Source organism: Leguminivora glycinivorella, chromosome 6, assembly GCF_023078275.1.
Source record: "Leguminivora glycinivorella isolate SPB_JAAS2020 chromosome 6, LegGlyc_1.1, whole genome shotgun sequence".
In the NCBI taxonomy this organism is placed as follows: Eukaryota; Metazoa; Arthropoda; class Insecta; order Lepidoptera; family Tortricidae; genus Leguminivora; species Leguminivora glycinivorella.
This window is the reverse complement of record NC_062976.1, coordinates 17,051,927-17,072,757: the sequence shown is the minus strand read 5'-3', so window position 1 is coordinate 17,072,757 and position 20,831 is coordinate 17,051,927. Positions and strand designations below refer to the sequence as shown.

General features: G+C 38.8%; 1 protein-coding gene across 1 annotated transcript in view; it reads left to right on the top strand.

Moving 5' to 3' along the window:
- Positions 1-20,102, top strand: part of LOC125227364 (T-box transcription factor TBX20-like) — a 113,217-nt gene extending 93,115 nt beyond the window's left edge. Inside the window, exons 5-6 of the mRNA XM_048131664.1 lie at positions 8,244-8,479; positions 18,135-20,102. Of these exons, the coding sequence (XP_047987621.1) occupies positions 8,244-8,479; positions 18,135-18,465 (567 nt within the window). The 3' untranslated portion in view covers positions 18,466-20,102. The remainder of the gene's footprint in view (positions 1-8,243; positions 8,480-18,134) is intronic.
- The last annotated feature ends 729 nt before the right edge of the window (positions 20,103-20,831 follow it).

Sequence of the window (20,831 nt, the reverse complement as noted above, 5' to 3'; positions counted from 1 at the left end):
GTAGTTTATACTGTTTATAGTGGCCAATAAATTACTAGTGGTGCAGTGAGTGTTGTTTTGCAGTTTCATTTTGGTTTATTTTGTCACACTGTTGTTTATGCACTTTAAATAATGAATGATACTTTAAATAATTCTGTAAGTGAGATTATCGATTTCATAATTTGAAATCTCTCCGCGATAATGACTTTGCCGACGTGGGGTCGTAATGTTTCTTGTATAATAAATTAATATCGCTAAGTAAGAGTTGGAAAACTAATGCAAATGCAGCGAAATCCCCTACTTTAAGAGATCATTTCTCATCGCTTACCTTCTCTGTTGACTTAACCTCGGCGGTGCTGGGAGGACAGTCGGTCGCAAAAGCTTAAAAATAAAATTTAAACAAGAACATATTCCTAACGTAGGTAGAGGCTGACATCAATATTTTCACGGATAGAAAATATAGAAATACATATTTGTCTCGGTATAATAACAAATAGTCCGTCGGTCATTTGTGCCACTGCCTAAATTAATGGTTCTTTTTATATCCATTTCAAAACACCAGTTATTAAAATTAATATTAACACTTGACAGACGAAACTGTACCCGCCGCTCGCCCACACCCGATCTGTTGACATACTGTAGGTATTGAATGTTCGCAAGCTATTAGCATAAATAAAGCCATACATTCCACATTTTGTGCTCCATAATATTCTGCCATATTCCATTTTTTATGTAACACACTCACTGCAATATTTTATTGCACGGATCACGACCTTGTCAAACGTGTTGTATGAAAACGGTATAGTTTGGCATACTTAAACTGGTGGCAACTTTGCCCGATCTCATGAGCCTGACAGATTAAATATAAAATTAATGTTCATTAAACTACTAGATACTAGTTTAATGAACATTAATTATTAATAATTAGTATAAGAATTGTATTATATTTTCATTTATGCCGATCACAATCTTGCAAACGTGTTGAATAAGTATAGGTACATATTATATTATTTCGATTATTTGATGTGGTAGTTCCTGGTCTTGATATTATTATTATTATTATTCATGTTCATGTAGTCCGAGGATAAATGACCGATACTGATACCTACTTTATAAAAAAAGAGACCAAGCCCTCCAGCGATTGAAGACAGAATCGAACCTACTTATATGTTTTTTCGTATTTGCAATTTCTTGGCTAATGAAATAGGTAGGTACTTACTTTTACATAATTTATTTCTGCGTGTAAGTAGGCACCTAGAAATCCTAGGATAGAATGTCCAAAAGATTGGTCAATGAGTCAGGCGGGACGCGGTTAGGTACAAATGGGGCAATATGTCGACCGACGCGAGGCGACAAGCCGACGTAATCCGGCCATCAACTCATTGACAACCTACCTATTTATTCACGCATTTTACCTGGCACTAGGATTCATAAAGACTGGACGTTATCAGAGATCGTTCTGATACTGGTTTGTCTGAAGCAACACTTGAGCGTTGTGAATGCTGCTTCAGCTGACATTTCGCGCATCAATACTTTGCCGTTTATATTCATTTGTTTTGCGCAAATGCGGCTCTTATCAGCGTCGTTGTTGTTTTTTTCTAGAAATGCGTGTAAAAATAATATTGACTTATACTTACTATAATGCATGATGCAACTACAGACTGCAAAGGTCTTAGATACGTCTGGTGATTTTAATTTTGTGCGAGATTTCAGATTAAATAGATCCCGGCTAACTGTGCACCGATTTGAATATAAAAAGTTACAGTGTAACGAAATAACTATTGTTTGCAAAGCCTTAGGCAATAACTACTACAACAAAACTGAACTGGCTTCCTATTCGTGAACGTCGATCCTTGCGCATTCTCTGTACCTTATTTTCAATATTATTTGATCCTTCAGCCCCAAATTATCTTCGAAACAATTTTAAATTTGTTACCCCGCGCTCGGGCACGGAACTCCGAACCTCCCGTAGTCTTCAACTTATTGTCCCCCGACATTGTACAGGTTTCATGTCAAATTCGTTCACCATCCAGGCAATCCGGCTCCTTCAGGCAATTCGGATCTTCCTCTCACCATTAGGCAGGCTCGGAACAAATTCGCCTTCAAGCGCATGCTGCGTACCTAAGTATCTGTTTGACAAGGTTCGATTAGTCACCCTCAATGATCTTTCACAATGGGTATATTTTATATTATATTTATGTATTGTATATTTATATACCTATTTATGTATAATATTAGGTCTGTATATATATATTTATATGTAGCATATATGGATATTGTTTGTATCTTAAGAGGGCTTTCGTGTTAAAAATAGTGAAATCGCAACCGAGCGCTCGATCATACCGTGTGTGGTATGAAATTAAAGGGCTTTGCGAGTAGTTTATAAATATATATCACATTATAGGCTGGCAACCTGTCACTGCAATGTCACAGTTTCGTTTTCTTTCAACCCCTTATTTGCCAAGAGTGGCACTGAAGCTTTAGTAGTTTCATGTGTTCTGCCTACCCCTTTATGGGATACAGGCGTGATTGTATGTATGTATGTATGTATGTACATTATAGGACTTTTTCTACTTGGTTCAACAAAATATGAGAAAATGTCCAAAAGTGGTAATAATTGTACCGGTGAAGGCTCGTTTTCAAAAAATTGGCAAAAATCAATAATAGCAACAGCAGCTTATAATCACTAAGGCATAACAGCAATTTAAGTAAACGTTGCAGATTAATTTAGTACAAAACTTACTTCGATGTGATGTAGATTTTCAAAGAAATTGTCACTTAATTTTAGGTAATTACTGAAAAAAATTGAATTCGCCTTAGGCTAGTTTACTCTTTTTCAAAAACTTAAAATAAAAATCTTGTCTGAAATGATTGTGGTACAGGATATACGAATTATAAATTTACCCGTTTTAATATTCAAAATTGTCCAAATTTTACAAATAAGATCGACTGATTCAGCTCTATACGTGCGTTTTTCTAAACGCGCATTAGAGAAAAATTCATAATTAATTTAGTAAGTTAGTTTTCAAAAATCCAGTCTTATAAAAATCAAGATAATAAGATGCTCTAACTGGAACTTGAATTAAATAAATCTATTGGATAACGGAAAGTGTAGTATTTCACCGACTAAAACTATCAATTTTACATTCTTTTGACGTTTTTTTTGAAAGCAGCCTTAAATTCTTTTCCATTACACGCTAACTATACTCTGACCCTGCACCTACTTAATTTTTCGGTTTAGCCCATGGTTGACTGGTAGAGAATGCCATCTGGCATTAAGTCCGCCATTTGTACTTGTTTATATTGTGCAATAAAGTTTAAATAAATAAATAACTAACTTATACCGATGAAAATCAATGTTTTTTGAGTGTTTTCATTGTTGTGTTTTTGTAGCGACATGATTACATTGTGTTTGCCTGTCAGTACTATCGACGTGTCTTTGCTCTTAACTTTTTTAGTTAGGTAATTGAAAATAAATTGTTAATCAATATTTTCATTAATCAAACGTTTTTAATTCTTTAAAAGCTATTTTTAACCCCCGACGCAAAAACGACGGGGTGTTATAAGTTTGACGTGTCTGTCTGTGTGTGTGTCTGTCTGTGGCATCGTAGCTCCCGAACGGATGAACCGATTTCGATTTATTTTTTTTGTTTGAAAGCTGAGTTAGTCGGGAGTGTTCTTAGCCATGTTTTATGAAAATCGGTCCACAATGTCGCGGTCAAGGGTTTTTTCAAAATTTTCATTTTGTGGTTATATTACAATCACACTAATCTAAACTCATCATCAATCTAAAATCAAACTCTGCTTGTGTCACTATTTTCATTTCACAAGACATTCAAAGAAGCCTTAGTTGTAGTTTTCAACGTCAACGCTAAAAAAACAGTATACCTATCATAATGTTTGTAAAACATACGTTGAACTATAAATACGTTCGCGCAGCGCGGCGGGCCGCAACCATCTGGCGACGGCGGCGTTGCCCCCACCGGCCGCCATTATCCGCTCCTCCTTGCGGCCCTCCCACCGCCCCACCGCAATTAGACCTATCTGGCCCTTTCACCGACCCATACATTTCCTTACCACTCGAATATTAAAGATTAATATCGCGTACCGACGTGCCGAGGGGCCTCGGGTGGGTTGTGCGACCACATCCCCTCAGAGCGATTCGTGTCGTCGCCTACATCGTACGTGAGTACGTGACGCTACAGCTAAGATACCTTTCACGAAATGCGAACGGCAGACAGTTTTTGTAGCTGTACATTATGTTATGATTGTTGTAGCTATGGAATGATGTATTATTATGCGATATTGCAGTTTTATTATCTAGTATAAATTGTCTTTCCACATTTTGTAACACAATACATGTTTATTTAGGTATACTAAACCGTGTAAGTAGTAAACTAAAGTAATTCTATGTGTCGAGAAAATACTTCAAGGCGTTAGTCCGCCATTTGTACTCTTTGTTTTGTAAATTTGTGCAAGTAAGTTAAAATAAATAAATAAGTTATAAAATAAACTTTTTTAACAAAAAATAAAACCGCCTTCAAAAATAAGCGCGTTACAAAACACGGAGAAACTAAAAAGCAAAAAATAATAAACCTTTGAATTCAGATTTCTTATCGTATTGCAATAATCTAAACATCCAAATTATAAACAAATCAATTATTTTTGCAGTCGGTACCAGACCTGTTCGTCGCCTTGCTATTGCCTGTTTGCCCCACCCAACCATACGCAGGCTGGCACCGACTCCAAAAATAATTGATTTGTTTATAATTTGGATGTTTAGATTATTGCAATACGATAAGAAATCTGAATTCAAAGGTTTATTATTTTTTGCTTTTTAGTTTCTCCGTGTTTTGTAACGCGCTTATTTTTGAAGGCGGTTTTATTTTTTGTTAAAAAAGTTTATTTATTTGTTGATTTTTAGTGGTTCCTATTGATATTATATGTATCAGTCCGAATACATGTACACTAGTGAAAGAATTATCCTTTAACTCCTAACCATTGAGGAGTTGACCTTCCATCATCAGCTCAGCCACATAAAATTATTACCATCAGGCGTAAATACTGGTTTACCTTTGAAAAATACACTGAAAACATTACATGTGCCTATAACATTTGAAGAGTTCCCTCGATTTCTCCAGGATCCCATCATCAGACCCTGACTTGGTGCCAATGGGACCATCTCGGGGTTATACCCGTTCGATCAAAAAAAAAATTTTGAAAATCGGTCCACAATTCTCGGAGATATCGAGGAACATACATACAAAAAAATAAAAAAAAATAAAAAAAATAAAAAACATTCAGTCGAATTGAGAACCTCCTCCTTTTTTGAAGTCGGTTAAAAATTATTTGTTTCAGTATAGGTATTATGTAAGTAACAACTGTCTCACCTGGCAAAAATAGGTTATACGTTTATATAAAAATATGCAGGTATTCATAATACACATACTTATTTAGTTTTCTACGAACTATTTATATTTGGCATTATTTAATGTCTGCAATTTTTACTAAGCATAACATTTGGCAAAGTTACCGCAGAAGGCAAAGTTGCCACTTTTGATGATACCGAATTTTAAGAACTTTGTTATCTGAATTGGTGATTGATTTTGGTGCTGATTTTTTAATAGATTTAATCAATTATACCTGTACTAATATTTGTCTAATAATTAATTATTTAATGGTTTAGGTAGGAATAAAGATTTACTATCTAATAAGCATGTACCTAATTCCTTAGATACGATACATATTAGATAGGCCAAAATGCCGTTAAATAACAGAGGTCTAAAAATTACTCTGGTGTGAAATTTACAAAAAAATTATTACTTTTTATACTTGTAACAGTAAAACTCGCAATAAATCATATCCAGGCAACTAGATCTTAATTAGTATTAGGCAAGCGTTCACATCGGAACAATCAGCACTGCGGCTAAGCCATGAATCGACACTTTTGCCGCCATTAAAACAATTTCATAACGAGACAGTCGAATTAATTAACTTATGGACGTTAATTATCTCATCATAGTAGAGAACAATTCACTTGTTTTAACAAAAGAGCTTATAAGTTTAAAAAGCGATATGGGTTTGTGTCCTTTAGGAAGGTTACAATTTGCCGGTAAGCTTATCGGCGCGTCACATCTCGGCGAGGCCAATTAATTACTACAGTGTAATGAGAAATCACCGACACTATTATTATAATTGATAGCGTGGATGTAATTAATGGGCCCGGCCCAGGGCATTAGGCAGGAGTCGGACGTCGGACAACGGCTCTGATTGTATCTGCTTCGTATTTGAGTCGGATTATCTAGGTTGGTAGATATCAGTTGGCAAGATAAACTGTTATTAACTCCTTTAATTCATATAGCTTTACAAGTTTCAATTAGTTAATTAATAATATGCTTTATTCATTTTAATACTTCAAGATGAGATAACGATTAATAGCGAATTATAGCGTCGATCGTGAAATAAGAAATAACACCATACACGACTTCTTGGAAATGTTGTGCATGGCTGTATTGTCATCATCATCCTCCTTGCGTTATCCCGGCATTCGCCACGGCTCATGGGAGCCTGGGGGCTTTGACAACTAATCCCAAGATTTGGCGTAGACACTAGTTTTTACGAAAGCGACTGCCATCTCACCTTCCAACCCGAAGGGTAAACTAGACCTTATTGGAATTAGTCCGGTTTCCTTACGATGTTTTCCTTCACCGAAAAGCGACTGGCAAATATCAAATGACATTTCGCACATAAATTCCAAAAAACTCATTGGTGCGAGCCGGGGATCGAACCCGCGACCTTCGGAACGAAAGTCGCAGGTACTTACCGCTAGGCTACCAGCGACTACCAGCTGTATTGTATCTAACTGATATTAAAATTTAATAAGTGGTGATAGTACAGTACATCAAATACATACCATGATACCACAGAATATATAATAGTACAAGTACAGAAGGCTCACTCCTTTGATGTTCACAAAACGCCGCTAGTCTTAATTCTTACCTACATTAACAAACGGACCGCACGCGTGCAGACGACATTGAATTCTATTGCGCCGCGTAAAGGTCGTCGCCGCTGAATGGGCCGCGAACTCGCGGCCGGCGGCACGTACACGTAGTGCGGCAAAAGGATCGCAGAGTGAGCCGTCCCTGTACATACCTAAGTATTGCCTAGGTATTCTGTAAATTTTTACAAGTTGATATACCTACTTATTTCTACTGTAATCTATTCAAAAGGGATAAACACATTTCAAGTTCTTATTTAAATATGCATCTATTACGACTATTACGAGTAAATGAAAAAAAAATGACGACTGTAATCGAGGGTTTACTGGTGAAACCCGATAAATCGAGATAATTTGTCCTTGAAATAACAACATTGCGGAAATTGCACATAGTTCGAATTTCAAAAACCAGTTTGCTTAACTTATCGGGTTTCACCAGTAAACCCTCGTGTTGCAGGAATGACCTTAAATGGTCACTTCCACACACGTCCATTTGCACTCCTCAGAACCACTAAATCCTACACGCCTGTCTAAACGTTTTGTGATAAGCTACTTAAGTATAATGACGTGGCCAATTCTCGGCATTATCGTGCCCGTGAGTGGGGCAACAGCTGCTCTCATGAGAATTGGCTGATTTGCATAATTTCGGCCTAACTCGGAAAGGGAAGCATGCTTTATGTCTCTGTTGTCACGTAAAATTTGTAAATGATGTAGTTTCATGTATCAATCATGGTCAGTAAATTGGTTGCAAAGAGATCCTGTGCCCTGTTCAGTGTGTGGAATCGATGGTCCTTTTAATACTTACCAGTTTGTCTCCTGCTTTATGCTCTTCTTCTTAGGCCCACTTGCACCAACCACTTAACTCAGGGTTAGTGGGCTGTCACATGTCAAATGGAGGGTTAACCCTCCATATGCAAAATGGATTATTTTAGGGTTACCCGAGTCGGTTAACCCTCCATATTTCTCTTGGTGCAATATCACCTCAATGGATTATATTTAGAAAATGAAATAAATATGAAAGTCGTTGAAAAATGGTGAAGGTGATAGGCTAAGTTTTCCAGATATAATGAAGTCAAATTTTTCATTTTAATATTAAATAATTTAAGGGTGTGAACCAAATTAATTAGGTGTCCTCAAGCTAAATTTCTGAAATATAATGATTTTAAATGTGTCTGAATTATTAACAATTCAATTAAGCTTCACGAGTCAAATATTAAGGTAACCATTTCTCTAACATAACTCACAAAACCTTCTCATTCCCCAGATCGTCCTAAACTCCATGCACCGGTACCAGCCCCGCATCCACCTCGTGAAGGTCCGCGACGGCGGCGGCCCCATCACGGACCTGACTCGCGAGCAGCACCGCACCTTCGTCTTCCCTGAGACCGTGTTCACAGCCGTCACGGCCTACCAGAACCAGTTGATAACAAAGCTCAAGATAGACTCTAATCCCTTTGCGAAAGGATTCAGGGACTCTTCGAGGCTTACAGACTTTGATAGGTGAGTTTCTTCTCTGTTGTTATTCTACCAGTCCCACACTTACCTCATGAAGGTCCGCAACGGCAGCGGCCCCATCACGGACCTGACTCGCGAGCAGCACCGCACCTTCGTCTTCCCTGAGACCGTGTTCACAGCCGTCACGGCCTACCAGAACCAGTTGATAACAAAGCTCAAGATAGACTCTAATCCCTTTGCGAAAGGATTCAGGGATTCTTCGAGGCTTACGGACTTTGATAGGTGAGTTCCTGACTCCCTTTGTCTTTACCCTTTTCTGCCTTTCTGAAACGTCTTAACGACGTCGAAACGTAGATTATCGAGCTCAAGATTGAGTCGAATCCCTTAAATGTTTCGGGGTCTCTTCGGACGAACTTTGATAGGTGAGTTCCTAACTCTCTTTGTCGATACCACACCAAGTGCCAATGTCACTGTGCCTTGGTCAACCCGTAGACGTTTGAAACCGCCGCAGACAGCCGCTCTCGTTTATTCGTACGAAAGAGGATCGCTCGTATTATAGAGAGTTACTGTCAAAGTAAAATGTGTAATCACAGTGCATAGACTGCCATCTCTCGACACAAGCTTAAAAGTTTTGAACCTCAGTTTTGACAATTTGGCCCATATTGTTAGCTTGATATGTGTTAAAATGTCAAATATTAATATTAGCGCCATCTAGCCGAGCGTTTCCCAAAGGTGTAACGCCATCTAGGCCACCGTACCTTTTTCTCTAGGGCTTTGAGGTACGTTTTTTTTTTAGACTTTATCCGTCTATGCGGAGTTACATATGTCTTTGATTCGTACCTATGTCTCTTAGCTAAAGGTTCAAGGCTCACGAAATCTGATTAAGTGTCCTACTACTGTTTTACATTTTAGACAGTAATTAATATTTCTTCATGAATTAATTTGTACAAAACTGTTAATGACACGGACGTGTCCGTGTCCGACCCACGTGTTCTCAAAAGTGGACCGAATCGATGCTGCTGCGGCGCTCAGGGCAACTTTGATAAATTGGCAGGTTATTAGCAACAGTTGAAAGGCATTAGGTCGGCCGCCCTGCAATTTGCGCGGCGAGCGGCTTTAACATGAATAAAAGATTAAAAACTACTCTTTAAAACTGAAAGGTCTTAAGTAACACTAAACTTTAGTATAAGTTAATACCAATCGGTTTTCAGTTGCGTGTTCTTCGCCTGATTGCGACTGATACGCGGTTGAATGCTGATCGCGGCGCCGATTTAGGGATGCGCGTTGTTACACGCCGTATCTGCTTAATCGACTTTCAAAATAATCGATATCTACTTATACCTCTATCTATTGGGTTTTGTTTTTAATCTAAGCTAGGTTGAGAGCTTACAGGGAGAAAATCACTGTCTTATAACACAGTCACGAATAAGCGTTCAATACACGGTGATTATTTTTCTGCGGAAAAGAATGTCAAATTAAACAACAATAAAAACAACTGACACTACAGATCGAAAGTTGTTTGTTACTTAGTTGTTTGAATAATGTGATGAGCACAGCTAAATACATTATTTGTTTAAAAGCGTCATTTTCTCATTTAGGTACCTGACGTAGCCTACGGTGTAATCGACCTAACCTAACCGGTTTTAAAATAACTTTTTACTACTTAAGTACATAGGTATTTTGCAGTCGAAATTTCGTGAGTCTTATGCTGTTCCCCAAGATAACTGTAACTAAGTCAAAATAAATTAAGTCTACATTTTAAGCCTGCTTAATTTAAGTTAAGCATACCTGTACCTACTTTATAAATATTACTACTACCTACCTTTTGTCCGTGACCCGTGACGTCGTCTGCGTCCGCGAAATGACAATATTGAGTCAGTCTACGGTATTAGAGTGAAGAAAAACAGACGGGCAAAGTAACATCAGTAATGGATTATGTTATCTAAGTTAATGTAATCGTGCTTACTACCAATAAAGTAGCAGCAAGTCAGCAAGCCAGTGTTACACTAAGAAAGTGGAGCGACACCGTGGGAATCGATTACATTGTTCAATCTGATTATTAGAGAGCGGTTATCGACACAAAAAGACCTAGTTCCCTAGCCAGCTTCACAATCGCTTACGCTTTGTAAGTGAATCGTATCTAGCTTTCCCTGTCACTCTTCTCTAGTGGTGAGACAGAGCCGACTGCGCCGATCGCCACGTAGCGGCAAAGATTGTCACTTCGACTAGGCCTGCTGTTCCGCGCAACGCGCAAGAAAGTAATCTGAACTGACATTTGTAAAAAGTTATCATTACATTATACTCATAGTTATGTGAACAGTTGTAAATTTTCTGACATAAATACTACTGCAGAGCTTTTATAGTGAGAGTTTTTAACCCCCGACGCAAAAACGACGGGGTGTTATAAGTTTGACGTGTCTGTCTGTATGTCTGTTTGTGTGTGTCTGTGGCATTGTAGCTTCCGAACGGATGAACCGATTTAGATTAGAGATTTTTGTTTGAAAGCTGAATTAGTCGGAAGTGTAGTAGCCATGTTTCATGAAAATCGGTCCACTATGTTGCGATCGGGGGTTTTTTCAAAATTATAATTTTGTGGTTAGGTTATTGATGTGTTAAAAAAGTTACTCGATCCTGTAAACTGTAAATGTAACGGAATCAGACATTCATTTTTATTTACATTATGGGGAAAGTGAACATAGCCGTGAAATAAAGGTAATTTTATATGCTCATTACTTTTGGAAAATTGTATCAATTTGTCATTAAATTACTCATTGTAAAGTCAATATTTGTAACGTTTTCTGACAAAACTACTGCTTCATATCGATACGTTAAAATACCAGTACGTTACCTAATTGTGTATTTTATGCCAGTAATAACCAACGTGCGATAAAATTGTAGGTTTTGGTCGAAAATGACACATTTACAGCGTGTTTCGAGAAGTTTTCGTGATTAAGTCGAAGACTGGCGATGGCGAGGCGAGAATTTGCCGGGAGGCAGCGAACGGGCGTTCCCATGAGGTGACCACTACTACGGGACATTTTTATACGACTCTGATTTTCGCGTTTCTCTTACAACGAATCACATCTGTTACATTCTATTGTGTGTTATAAATGTTATACATATGTACTTAATATCTCAGAAAAAGGAAGCATCAATTGGCGCCTGGAAGCCGATTTATGAAATTGTTCCTATCGCTCAATTCCTTATGATTTGTTCAATACCTATTATGTCCCCTAGTCGACAATTGGGCATTTGTCTAGGTACATAATTAAGGTAGGTATACTGATTTCATTGAAACCATTGATGATTGAAACCGTAGACTCTCAATATCTATAGTTCATATTTTTTAAATTCCATTTCGGCGTTTTCCACAGATTTGCCATTGATATAGATCACTCCACATTCAAATAGTTGGAAGCTAGTGAAAAAATATTGCAAAAAATTTACTTCGTTTTCAGAGAAGGCGACTAGAAAATGCTATAGTACCTATTGAAAATTAAAATCTATTGAAAATAACTCAGCCTCACATGTAGGCAAAGGTGCAGACTTGCGAATTGAGTGTGAGATCCAATAGTAGGCCCGTGCGGCGTGTAGAGCTCACGTCAACGGCGGCCCGCGGCACTCGGCGGCGCGTAATCACAGGGCGCGCGGCTCATTATGCCCTAAACGACAAATTAAAGCGCATTTCTATTATCTCCCATCGGTGTGATGTGCACAAACCGGTCCACGTGTATTATGGACTACACACAACTGATCGCTCAACACATCCAGTGTAAAAACCAACTCGGACTTGGATCAAATTGTGTGTAAGCGAAGAGCGCGCATAGACTGGTTGATAGTGTTGATACCATCGGGAAAGCGAATAGCAATAACATAACACCGGTTATCCTGCGAACAGCCTGCTGAATTATGCAAAAATAATTATCTTTCCACATTTAAACAGCATAGAAGGTCGTTTAAGTAAAACGCAAGAACGTATAATTTTCTCTCGTCTTGGAAAACATAAACTTTTAACGGTTATGTCCTCGCTAAGTACTCCGTTATGTATTGTCTGTGAAGGTAAATGATTTTCCGTAATGTTAGTCAGCTGGAGATTTTATGGTTAATTGTTTATCATCATGTCTAACAATTTGCAAAATAATAACAGTTACTCGTTTTATGACGATCCCTTCGCTCGGATCCTCGTATACATCATGCTTACCTACGTGAAAAGTAACTTAAATTTATGCACATTCTGTGACTTTGAAATAAAAGTCAAAGCTTATCTAATTATTACTTATAGCTTACTACCCCCTTTATTCCCTGTGGGTGTCGTAGAAATCGACTGTGGGATATGGGTTAAATTGTGGCGTAGGCGAGAGGCTGGCAACCTGTCACTGCAATGTCACAATTTAGATTTATTTCAATCCCTTTTTGCCAAGAGTGGCACTGAAACTTGAGTAGTTCATGTGATCTGCCTAAAGGGGTACCTTTATGGGATACAGGCGTGATTATATGTATGTGATTATATACTTATAGCTTATAGGTAGGTACATAAAACTATGCCTAAGAAATGTTACAATAATCAATATCTTCTGTTTAGTAGAAGGGTTATGTAATAAAAACATTTTAATCTCTTGTAGATACCTACTTTTTTCTTCAATGTCTTTGCTGTCTGAAATGTATATTCTCACGCCTTGGCAATCTACATCTACAGATATTCGAGAACATTGTTCGCTTCGAACTAATGGCGGTTGCAAGTGTACAATAGCGTCAGCATTACAATTACTAGGGCCCGCAGACAAGTCCCAAATAGCTAACGCTTGGCGAATAATAAGCAACTGTCTCTGTCGCACCAATAGGGAAGAGCGATAGACTCGTATATTTGGCCCCGGAGCGTGAGCGAATGACCATCTTACGGACCCAGCTTGCGTAGAGAAGAGGCCAAACGCTTTCGCTTTGTGGCGTATCTTAGTTATGTTTCATTGTCGTATTACATAGTGCGGAAGAGCGACAGATGGAGATTATCTTATCGTTCGCTACGAAACGTGAGCGACTGTCTTCATGCTTAAGGGACACAACCGGCCTAGCCAAAGTGACAAACGTTGCATCGACACGCAGTCTAACTTTGGCGCTCCGCTACAGAAGAGCGATAGAGAAAGCTGGCTACGAAACGCTTACTAAGCGTAAGCTATTGGCAATACCTACTTCTGTTTCTTTGTCGCACTAGAACGGATGAGCGATAGAGATAGCGTTCTCCATGGAGCTTAAGCAATCTGCCATTTGTCTATGCCCCGGCATCATTATCTATCGTTCGACACGACTACCGATTCGTATTAATTGATAGCGCGGCGATGAGCGGCGGTGATTGACGGCTAATTCCAGATGTTATCACGCAATTACGCTCGCTCCGGCTACCGTACCCACGCTTTCACACTTAAGATACCTTACCTTTATTATGTTTTGTAGAGTAATGAACATAGCCTTTAAATAATAGTTGAAGGTATACCTATTACAGCATGGTCTCTCCCCCGATATTTGCTTAATTTCTTTTTTTTACAAGAATTAAACCAGTGGCAAAATTCCGGGATAACTCAAAGAACAAGAAAATGAAATTTATGATCATTTAGGCGACTAAGTAGTGTTTTTCGACCTAATAGTAAGCACCAGTGTTATTGAGGAGCTTAGGAAGTCTACGATTAATAAGCTGCCTTAAGTTTGAAGACTGGATGTTAGTAGCAAGATGCAAGTAAATGTTTTTCAGAAGTACGGTCAGACTTCCATTGTATAGAAACCTATCTATTCATAGTATTTAATAAATCATTTCAGGGCTCTAAACCTACAAAATTTTAGCCTTAAGTTTGTAACAATTAAATTAAATAAGAGGTCAGATTACACAGGCTAGCCTGCAGCGATTCACATGACGTTTTGAAGAGGTAAACAAAAGCTCTCACATGATCAGTGGCAGATTGAAAGCCGAATAATTACAACCACGTATCAGATGAACTTGCTCGACCAGCGCTACTGTGCACTCATTATATCGTGCCAACGATTACTCTTAATTTAGCTTTCTTCTCGTTTTTTAGAAAGTCTACGTGAGTTTTTTGTATCGTGCATTGTGTGATGTTGCTTCCGTTTTAGTGCGTTTTCACATTATCCGATCCGATATCGGATATCGGACCGATATCCCATACATTACAGGCGCCATCTTGGATTTTTTCCATTGAAATCCTTCCGACATCCGATATCGGATCGGATAATGTGAAAACGCACTTACACGCTGTGTTTTTCATAGTCTTTCGATAAACTGTAATTAAATTTTTGACATTGATAATATGTGTTATAGTATTAATACGTATCTGTTTAATCATCATCACCAAATATTCAATAAAATGAATCTTCATGTATGCTTCCTCTTTCCGCACATTATTTTGCTTTATGCCCCGAATGTAAAGCTTGAATAAAAACATGTTATTAAAGTTTTCTATCCGTATTTTTTGTATTGTTTGTTTTCTTTTGAGATACCGATACTGCTAATTTCCTTACCAGGGGAGAACATAACTATGGCAGGATATATCGCGTGGGTGGTGATATGCGAGTTTAGTAAAACGTTCAACTTTGTCGGTTACCATTAAGGCGAGATTTACTTGTATCTTTATATGAATAAAATGACAAAGCGGCTTTATAGCAATCGACAAAGTGGTATGTTTTCCCGTGCACTTCCCGTGCAAAGTTGCTAATGAGTATAACTACCCATGTCTGACGCCTTACGATGGAAATGAATATCGGCAAATCGCTCACAGGCGCCATTTCCCAGCAATAAATCTACCGCAGTCAAATTATAATGACAAATACAAATGTTTAAAACAACTGGCCTAGCCTTAATGACTTCCTTCGCTGACGTCCGAAATCGTCAGACAATAAGTGTGATGGATTGCCATTGTATGAGAACGTGTGGGATTTTTAAATATTACTCTCGCAACCTCGCATCTCATACAAACGAAAAATCAACTTTTTTTAGAATAGAAATAAAGTTCAAATTACAGAACGCTGGGTGCGAGAGATACGAGGTTTAAAAGAGGATGTCGTGAGGTGGCCGAGATCATTAATTAATAGGCCACGCCCCTCGCTCAATCAGGGCCGATATTTAGCGAGCGAGTCGATATTTATGCGCTGGCGCAGCTCTTCGTTAATTGCGCGCGATTCACTTACGTAGGTGTCGGCGTTCTCTTTAATGATGTGCTTCTAACCTAGTCAAGCTATGGGAAATATTATACGTTATGATTATCATGCTGAAATTCTGTCAAGGATTATAAAAGGGCTCAAACTGTTCTCGAATCGAATTACTTACCTACATGTCGCTTTAGCAAAATTGTTTATTTTTCTAGACAAAGCGTAAGCTTTGATCATACAAATTCAAAGTATCATATTCCTTCATATTACAATGAGTTAGATAGAACTCATTTACGACTGAAATTTATATGGTATTTGCATTATTATTTATAGCCACAATAGCTCCGACAGCAAGCGCAATCCAACCAGTAATAATGCATCTATGCAATAGTTGCAAACAAAGTAGCGGCTAGCACCTGTGTTATTTTCTTCGGCGATCCGCCCACATTGCACTTAATATGGGCAGTAAGTAGCCTTCTAATAACAAAGAGCACTGTCTATAGAAAATAACTTAATTACATCGACAAGACCGGCAACATAATTTGCACTTAGAGTATATTTATGTTTTTGTATCGTTCTTACTATGTTGTAGGTGGGTCAAGTGTTTTGTTAGGTACTTAGATAGTGCATAACCGTTTATTAGGAAACTTAGAAAATCGCAAGTTCGCAAGTATGTAACATTACTATAAATTATACAAAAAGATTCTCATAGTAATAGTCATTTGGTATTCGCGGTCGTAATGTAGGTATACATCGATAAGAGGTCCGAGACGAGATATCGATAAAGTCCTGGGCCGTCCCTAGCGGCGGACTCTAAGAGCGCCGCCCTGTAATTTGCCGCCGGAGAGTGTTGGCTATTACTGCTGATACCGAGATCATAATAAATACGCCATTAACGCCCCCACGGCACCCGAAACGACATAACCACCGACATGACAGCTTTAGGAACTCCGCACACTTACGACCTTTCTCCATATCACCTCACAGAAACGTGTAAATTTCGAAACATTACGACTGTGATTCCTATGTGTTAGTTAAAATTAACCAATTTATTCCACCTTAAAATTAATCACACTTTTGTTGCCCACGATCGTAATCGGGCCGAGATGTCCATTACGCAGCTTTCATGAACTTTGTAAATGTTGATTTAAATACTGCCAACATTTTAACACACCGTTACAAATTATTTAACTGTTAAGCAATTTTTTTCAAGTTATTGAAACGGGACCAAGAGCAAATTGCCATATAAGCACAGCAAAATGACCTGTTAATTTAGTCGGTATTTTGGTAAATTACACACTTAACTCTGTGCTGTAATCAAAATTTTATGTCGCATGTTACCGCTGTGTGAAATGATTAGGACGGTGGAGCTCCACGTGAAAGTTAATGTACGGTTTCGGTAACACCAGTGCTATTAGGGAACTATTAGTTTTTATGTTTGAAATTAGGTGGCGTGTAAAAAATCTATATTTCTGTTGGCGTGTGTGGGCAACCTACCTGTTTTAATTCCCGGCCGGCGCCTGAGGCTGCGGCGCACCGGTGATAGATTAAATTCGACACGGCATCTCATGATGTCATGCCAATTTTGAGTCTCACCTCGAGCCCGGCGTGTCGTCACGCTCATTTGCCGCTCGAGAGCATCCCAACACCTCCTGTTATTAATGACTCCACGACACCGCGCGCACGATACCGTCGTACATCTTTAAGGAGTTACGGAGTTCGATTTCCATTGAGCGGGCGTGAAGGATGGATTATTGCACGCTTATGGGTGCGCTAGTTGAATAGTTCTGTGAGTGGCGAAAATAGCGAATTCGCGCGAACGCGTGCGGCGGCACAAGTCCGGGAACCGATAAAGGGCGCTCTCGCCGCCATAAAGGGCTGACGAGCTCTGCGCGCCTCGTTAACGCGCTCCGCAACACATAAATCGCTTCGACGAAACAATTTCTAGCGATATAAAATTATAAAAATGGAATAAATATCATTTACCTTGCAAATAGGATTTCTTACGAGCCATCATCATCTTAATAAGTGTCATTAGTTTAATATTAAAAAAAACTTGACATAGTGCCTGTGAAAACAACAAAAGAAAATGAATATCTGGCAAGTGAAAGAATAATAAGCAGTAAAAGCATTGTTACCTATAAATAAAACATGTTCTTTTGTTTGCGAAGTATTTATAATGAGCAGTTTTATTACTACGAGCATATTAAAGGCAGCCACGTGGCCCGTCGAATATTTCCCCGAAGTGGGTTTTATCGACCACGGGCCGCTGAGAGCCAACGATCAAGCAACTCGTGCGTTCGCGGAATACGAACCGCAAGCTGGAACTTGGTCTATCGAGGAAGCTATTTCTGATGTAAGGGCTTCCCTCTTATCATTCTTAGAAAATTAACATACTTCTATATATGCGTCTCTGTCTTAAAATATTCCCCTAGTAATGTTTGAATTTTGACAGATTTCTGGTCAGGGATCATTGTAGAGACACCAAAGACTCATCTCAGGGTGTGCGTAACCAAATATCTGATGTTTTATAATTGTTTTTCCCCAGAGACCCGATGGAGCTGATGCTGATGGAGCAGCAGCTGCTGCGGTCGCCGCTGCGGCTGTACGCGGGCGGCGGCGGCGGCGCGGGCGGCCCGCTGCCCGACGAGGAGGCGGAGAAGCGCGCGGCGTGGGCGCGCACGCCGCCGGCCCTGCAGCTGCTGGCGCTGGGCGGGCGCGGCTGGCCCGGCGCGTGGCCGCAACCGCTGGCGCTGCCGCCCGACCTGTGGATGCAGAAGCCCCCCGCCCCGCTCCGCTACTGCCCCTACCCTCCCCCCGCGCACGCCGCGCCCTCCGTCAGGCCCGACCACGCGCCTTCTCCGAGACATCCTCTGTGAATATTGTGCTGACTTTACCCACTAACCACTGTCGTACTGTGGTACGTCACCATAGTCGCCAGGATAATTGTTAAGGGTTCCTGAAACATTCCAAAAGACTATGTGCGACTAAAGACTATCGAAAATGTGCTGTGAGGACTTGTATAAACATTTCTCTACACGTAGTACCTACCTACTTAATAGTGATTTATAGTTGACTATCAGTCAGAGTATTGCTAAGAAAGTAATTACATGGTTCCTACCGGAAAAGATTTAACTTGTATTGTTAATATAGATCAGATTTTAACGTTAGTTACCTGATAGGTATCCGATTATCGTATTATTTAACTTGAGGATAGTCTTTTGATTTATCTATGTTTTGTTATTTCTTCTAATCCCTCGAATTCCACAGACTAGGTATACATAGGTATTGGGTCAGTAAAGAGACTCATACTTCTAGGTCGTTCTATGGCTGACTTTATTTAGGTCTGTGGCCTTCGAGAGCTTACCTAAAAATAAACTCATCACGAAAACTTTGAACCAAAGATCTTTATAATTTGAATGCAATTTTGTAAACAATAAAGTAACTATTTGTAGAACTAGCGACTAGACTCCTCATTATTATCTATGGAAATTATGAAGAAGTTATAACATTCCAATAAGAATTTAGCATATAATTTAGAAATCAGCGGGATTGATGATAATATGATAACTTCACTGTATGGAATTAGTAAAAAACGCATGGATGTTTCAACAAGTGAATAACCTGAAACTACCACTGACATGAATTTTCTATGCTGGCTCCACAAGCTTTGTGTTTGTTACAAACACAAACATTTGAAAACACCACCCAACACAAACACGATTCCCAAGGCTTGTCGAACGTGTCAGTTTGTCGAACACCTGAGAAACCAAGAGCCCAAGACCAAAGATCCGTGTAAAAGGCCGACACCAACACTACCGGCGATCACTAGCAAACACAAAACTGGGGAACATCTATCCACACGTTTATATTTTTTGGGCAGTGTTTGACATGCTTGTGGAGCCGGCATTAAAATATTGGTGTAAGTGAATTATGCATAGTATACATAGCCACCTACTGATGTATTCAATTTCTTGTTGACTGTACTGGCAGATATCAATATTATGTAATACATATTGCTATAAGTATAAAACTAAACTTACTTAGTTTTAACCTGCTGAAACTAGTGTATTTTCTGGCTAAGTATTAATTTAATATGGGTTAGAAATACTAGGTATAGCTAATAAAGTAATATTTTGAATGTTTATTTTTGTGAACATTTCATTTTACTGAGTTGCGGTTGATCAATCAATCGTGAATAATTAACTATTTTAATACAATGTTACTTGTTACTGCAATATTACACTTACTATGTATTTACAAAAGTAATATAATTCACTTACACCACATAACCGTATTGTGTATTCGTATGTAATATATAGAAATATGTAGGTATTTATATTCCACTAGTATTGTACCTTATGAAGATGTATGTATTGTATAGCGATTGATTAAATTATTTTTGTAGGGTAAGCACTGTACATATGGAGATCACTTAGATGTTTGTATTGTAAGAAGTTATGGAAGCGTTTTAGTGGTGATTGCGTCGCTCACATTGTACGAGCACCTTTTTAGAGTAATTCAATATTATTTATGGTCATTGATTTGTAATCACAGTAAGTACAGTCAACCAATTGGAATCACGTACAGTGGCCTAGACTGTAGAACTATGTCACAGTGACGTTAATAAATCAAATTGTAAGAAATCTCTTACTGCAGGCCTAGGGTTCCAATTGGTTGACTGTACAAACTGTGCTTACAAACCGTATGTCTGTATACCTAAATACTGCAAAACTTAGCAATTCGGTTGTAATTTAGAGAACACATTATCTTCAAATCAATTGAATAAACACAGATATTACAAGTTCTCCGGGCGATATCGACCTATCAATTATTCGGCACTATTAATTTGTGCGAGTAACTCAAAGGCCTATATCGTCAGGTAAACTGCAAATTTGTAGGCCACTATGGCGCAAACATCGAACCCATGCCAAACACCATAGAACACAAACACGGCATTTCCTGCCGAAAGTGTCAGTTTAATTTGTGCAAAATCTCGACACCGGTGCTGCCGACAGGCAAACCAAACAAAACAATCAAACACCTACTTGTTCGCAAGTTAGTGTTTAGTGTTTGGCCAAGCATGTGGAGACCTCACTAGACTATTTTTTAAGCCGCGGTCACATATTGGGGTTTCGGAGAATATTTGTCTGTTTGCAACTCTCGCTGTCCAAGATAAAGGGAAGTGACGTTATGGCATAATGATTATTAACCAAATCTCCAATAAGTGATCGCGGTTTTATAT